Source organism: Octopus bimaculoides, chromosome 29 (genome assembly GCF_001194135.2).
Source record: "Octopus bimaculoides isolate UCB-OBI-ISO-001 chromosome 29, ASM119413v2, whole genome shotgun sequence".
Lineage (NCBI taxonomy): Eukaryota > Metazoa > Mollusca > Cephalopoda > Octopoda > Octopodidae > Octopus > Octopus bimaculoides.
In genome coordinates this window covers 9,244,588-9,250,619 of record NC_069009.1, presented here as the reverse complement: position 1 = coordinate 9,250,619, position 6,032 = coordinate 9,244,588, and the positions used below count along the sequence as shown (strand labels likewise).

Genomic DNA, 6,032 nt, shown 5'->3' with positions numbered 1-6,032 from the left:
ATATATAAGTAGTGACATCTTATTTCGAGCGTAAATGCTAGAATGTTTTTTGCTTATATATATTTTGCCCCATGTGGATTGGTTTGGTGCAAAATGAGACATAACAGAGGCAAATTTATAATGTGACGGACTTAGTATTTTCACCAGTAACTCATACTGATGAAGGTTGAGGCTTGCGGGCCAGAGCCGGAAACCATAGTATATGAGTATCAGAAGGGCATATTCTTGAAAGATATGCTTTTTTAATGTCTTGCTTCTTTGACCATTTTCCTCACCTACTGTTGTTTTTCTGTTATTTGGTGCCTTTTTAGCTCCTATTTCTAAATAGGTCGATACTGTTTCCACATCCTTATGCCTCATGTCAATTTTTTGTCTGTGCCAATTTTTTATCTGCCTGAGATGTGGCACTCTGCAGGCACCATATCTTTATCTCTGGATGAGCCAATTCCACAGATGCAGTCTTTTATGAAGAAGAGAGAACTCTTTCCAGGGCTCCCTGTAACATTGCTAAGCTTGCTAAAGACAAATATAAGATAAACACTTGGTTTATTGAAATTATTTCCACTTCCAAGGATGGTTGAACAAAGGTTTAATGGAAAATGACTCAAAATGAAGTGGGGAAATAATCTCAAGGACCCAAAGCAGTCATCTTATCTTTAGACAATCTTTTCCTTAACCTTTAGCACACTTAGGTGCATTATGTCACTAAAAAGTTTTCTCCTCTGAAGCTGCAGGTGCATTGTATCACATTGAGAGGGGAGAAAACTCATACAGTCGCATGCTAAAGGTTAATGACATGTTAATTCTTGGAGAATTGTTGATTCTTGATAGTATATCTCTCCAGTATCAATTGCCACTAAATATTTGTTCTACCTTGTTTGGAAGGAAATCAATTTGTGTGGCATTTAACCCTTAGGAGACAACAGAGTTGATCTGTCAGCCAAAAAGTCAAATGATGAAGAAGATTGTATTAATTCATTCAATTTCCTACGAGAATATATATAGTTTTATGATTGGCTGTGTGGTTAGTAGCTTGCTTACCAACCACATGGTTCCAGGTTCAGTCCCTTGGGCAAATGTCTTCTACTATAGCTTCAGTCTTTATGCTCTGAGTTCAAATTCTGTCAAGGTCAACTTTGCCTTTCATCCTTTCATGGACAATAAAATAAATACCAATCATTCACTGGGGTTGATGTAATCGACTAGCCCCTTCCCCCAAATTGCTGGCATTGTGCCAGAATTTAAAATCAATATAACCTCATTCATTTTTATTCATCAGTTCCATGCTACTGGACACTTCAGGGGCAGAGAGATGAAGAGAGTGAGAATAACAGACTACAAGAGATCATCATCATCATCATCATCATTTAACGTCTGCTTTCCATGCTAGCATGGGTTGGACAATTTGACTGAGGACTGGTGAAACCAGATGGCTACACCAGGCTCCAATCTGATTTGGCAGAGTTTCTACAGCTGGATGCCCTTCCTAACGCCAACCACTCCGAGAGTGTAGTGGGTGCTTTTACGTGCCACCGGCACGAAGGCCAATCAGGCAGTACTGGCAACGGCCATGCTCAAAATGGTGTATTTTATGTGCCACCCGCACAAGAGCCAGTCCAGGGGCACTGGCAACGATCTCGCTCAAAAGTCCTTACATATGCCGCAGGCACAAGTGCCATACATATTGATTTCAAATTTTGGCACAAGGCCAGCAATTTCAGGGGTGGGTGTAAATCGATTACATTGACTCCAATACTCAACTAATACTTATTTTATTGAACCTGAAAGGAGGAAAGGCAAAGTTAGCCTCTGTAGAATTTGAACTCAGAATGTTCACATGAAATGCTGCTCTGCATTTTGCCCAGTGTGATAATGATTCTGCCATCTTGCTGCCTTTAGGTACAAATATAATAACGAGTTCAAATTTTGGCACAAGGCCAGCAATTCTGGGAGATGGGTTAAGTTGATTACATTAACCTCAGTACACAACTGGTACTTATTTCATCTGCCCCGAAAGGATGAAAGGCAAAGTTGATCTCAGTGGAATTTGAACTCAGAACATAAAGATGGATGAAATGTCGCTAAGCATTTCATCTGGTTAAAGATTCTGCCAGGTGACTGCCTTTCAAGATAGCTATACATATTGGTTTCAAATTTTGGAACAAGGCCAGCAATTCTGGGAGATGGGTTAAGTTGATTACATCAATCCCAGCGTTTAACTGGTATTTATTTTATCAACACTGAAAGGATGAAAGATAAAGTCGATCTCAGTGCAATTTGAATGCAGGATGTGAAGAGGGATGAAATGCCACTAAGCATTTTTCTGCCAACTTTCAAGATACATATCGACAGATAAACATATACACATACAGATAGATACATAAAGACAAAAATGATGGGGTTAAAAAGAAAAAAGAGGGAAAGAAGAAGGAAGGAAGGAAATCAATAATGATACCTTGTAAAGGAGAGTGTTTCAACAGGAGGCTGTGTAAACAGGCTGCAGCTGTTTCTTCGAGCCAGGCCAATAATATGGTGTGGTGGTCACAATCTTCATCTTTATTTTCTTGGTTCTAAACACAGAGGCAAATATATATACATATGCATATATATATATATATATATTTATATACTGAGGGTGATAAATTGAATATTAATTTCAATTTAAAACCAGTAGTCTAGCATATAAAAATCTGATAATTCAGAAAAATTGTATTACATGCGTATAAGAAGGGATGACCACTAGGTGGACATCCAATATGCTAGAAAGAGGTCATCAACAACCTAACCACAAAGAAAAATAATGTTCTCCAGAAAAAGAAATTCAGCAAACATCAGAGCATAGGCGGGCAGGACAAAATGAATTGTCTTCATAAAATTTGACTGTACGCACATCAAATTTTATGAAGACAATTCGTGTATAGTTCTGTAAATTATATTGATTTTAGAACGATTGTGCTGATGAAACACAAATGATTTTGCGTAAGTAAAAGAGTTGATGGGGAAACTGGTACACAATTCATTATTTTGTATATTTTTCATTTTGTCCTGCCCGCCTTTGCTCTATATATATATACATATATGTGAGTTGGGAGAGCCTCAATGGAGTTACTAAACAAACTGAAAACAACAGCAAAGTTATACCCTACCGTATTAAAGGACACACTAGACAATGTACTCCTAGATATACTATGTCTGAATAAATGACAGAACAGTCACAGCTGGAACATCTCTAATCATAGGTCTGCTGCATTAGCTCTGATCTGGGCTTAAACAACAACAACTACTATAGCCACAAATATTAACTACTATATTATACGTTTGATATTGTAGTCCTAGGTACACTATGTATGAATGAAAGATGGGATGGTCATAACTGGAACGTCTTTGATCATAGGTCTGCTACATCAGGAATAACCTGGGGCTAAACAACAACTACTATAGCCACTAGTACTAACTACAGGGTGGTCACTAGAAAAGCAGAAGATTTGAAGGCAAAACTAACAAGCATTAATTTGATCATCAATAAACTGTGTGATTGGTGGTTTCTGATTGGTGGTTTCTGATTGGTGGTTTCTGTTATGGAATGAGCACATAATCATAAGAAGCATTGATGTCATTTGTTTCTGAGTGAACCCCACATCATTGAAGAAAGCTGGGGAAAGAAACAGCTATCAGACTTTCAGAGACAAATTATTGTTCTTTTCAAGCGTGAAAGTTTGACTTGGGGAGTGACTAAATGTTTAACTGTGTTACCAAACTTTTTTTCAACTGCTACAAGGCATCAATTTGATACTGTTGATGCAACTTTGAAATGAGAAGGACCTCAAACAGCTAGTGCTCACAAAAAAGGGACTGGACCAAGGAAACGAATTTCGGATGAAACACGCGACACAGTTAAGAATTTAACAGTGTCACATGTTCAACAAGACACAATGGAGAGACATTTAAGTCAATGAGAAATTACTCAACAGCTCAATATTTCAAAAACATCTGTGTTTGAAATTCTCAAAGAAAGTGAACTGAAGTGCTATCAAAGAAAAAAATGTAACGTTCTCACTGATTAACATCAGGAAATGCGAGTGAATAAGTCAATTGCACTGATTAATCACTTTGAACAAGAATTTGCTTGGAGAAAAGTATGGTGTTCAGACAAAGCAAAGTTTTCACTGCACCCTCCTTTAAACAGACAAACTGATCGCATTTACTGAGAAGTGAATGTGAAAACTGACATACCTGATGAAGAGCTGCTGGTGGAATATAACTTATAGCCATCAGTGGTTTGTTATGCAGCTGTTGGATGGCATGGTAAAACAGAGCTAAGATTTATTGAAGGATATTGCCATGGTCTTCAAGGAAGGAAGAAAAAAACTGTAAACCAACAAGTTTATTGTGAGGAAATGTGTCCACAAATGTTCAATGATATAAAAAGTGTCACGGGCAATGAGTCATGGACTGGACATGGCAGTAGGATGGTGCAAAGCCTCACACAACCAGGGTTACAGTTCAGTTTCTCCAGCAATCTACCCCTAACTTTATTGCACCTGAAGATTGACCTTCAGAGTCCAGACTTAAATGTGATGGATTACTGTGTCTGGAGCTTTTTATAAGCAGAGATGCAGAAATATCGATGTCATATAACTGTCATTGACAAATTGAAAACGTGCTTGATAAAAGCTTGGAATGACACTCCTCAAATTACACTTCAAAATGCTACATGAGTTTGGAACTCTCAATTAAAATGCTGTCACGAAGTGTATGGAAGACATTTTGAACATTTGGGAGTGTTAATGATATCAAACTTTGTGACATTGTTTACCTCAAATAGATGTTGTGAAAATATAAATGAGCATTTCATGAATTTTCTGCTTTTCTAGCAAATGATAGATAATGTAGTCCTAGATACACTATTGTCTGAATGAGAGATGGTATGGTCATAGCTAGAACATTATAAGTCAACTGGATCAGGACTGGCCTGGGATTAAACAACAACAACAACAACAACAACCATAAGCATTACATTTTAACTGGTTTTAGCCTGTTGGTTGCAGCTAAACTGGAGCAATTCACTCACTTGTGTTATGATCCAGTTCATCAAAAGAATGGCTTTCTTTACAAGTTCTTCATTTGGGTTTGTCAACTGAACCTAGAAGACAAATGGAGATATGTGGATATCAGTGTATGTGTGTGTGTATGTGTGTATAAGAAGATGAAAACAGTACAATGTTTAACACAACCACCACCACAGCCAATACCATCAGCGCCACATCAACATGCCGTCACCATCATCACTACCACTACCAGCAATGTACCATCACTGGCAACTGGCATTACTACTAACACCACACCAACAAGCACTGGATTAACCATTAAGCAAAATAAGCACATGCTTAGGTCATCAACGAAGGTGTTGGGGGGCACCACAGAAATGGTGAATAGTTTACAGCACAAAAGAAATCACTTTAAACTTGCTAAAATAATATTCGAGGTGGTTTACATAATTGGAAATATAATTTTGAAGTGTTCACGGTGTCATAATGAGGATCTGATCAAAGATTTTGCAATTAAAAAAGTATGAAAAAACTTTTCAAATATAAATGAAGTGGAAGTATACAAAAATACTTTTCAAATGCAAACATTGTCTTTCATATATTTTTAACGTTAATGACCATTAATTGCTCAACTGAGCATTCATTTTCACAGTTGAAGTATATTAAAAATCCCATCAGAATAACTATGCAACAAGGCAAGCTGGATATTTTATCTCTACTAAGTATACAAGCAGATGTGTGACGTAAGATTAATTTTGAGGATCTGATCAAAGATTTTGCAATTAAAAGAAAAGTAAAAACATTTTTCAAAGATAAAAAATAAACATTATTTTCCATCTTACTGTTAGTTTAATTTCATTTTGAAAAATATAAATTTATTTTATGGTTTATTACTGCTGATATTTTGAATCACTTATATATGGAAGAGCACCAAAAATCTTTTTAAGAGCATAGTGCCCTCTAATGTCTCAATCCAGCCCTGGG

At 36.9% G+C, this 6,032-nt stretch overlaps 1 protein-coding gene across 1 annotated transcript in view; it reads right to left on the bottom strand.

Annotated features, from left to right (window-relative positions):
* Positions 1 to 6,032, bottom strand: part of LOC106878278 (uncharacterized) — a 194,885-nt gene that overhangs the window by 38,629 nt on the left and 150,224 nt on the right. Inside the window, exons 21-22 of the mRNA XM_052977847.1 lie at positions 5,072 to 5,143; positions 2,456 to 2,570 (exon numbers count right to left, since the gene is read on the bottom strand). Of these exons, the coding sequence (XP_052833807.1) occupies positions 2,456 to 2,570; positions 5,072 to 5,143 (187 nt within the window). The remainder of the gene's footprint in view (positions 1 to 2,455; positions 2,571 to 5,071; positions 5,144 to 6,032) is intronic.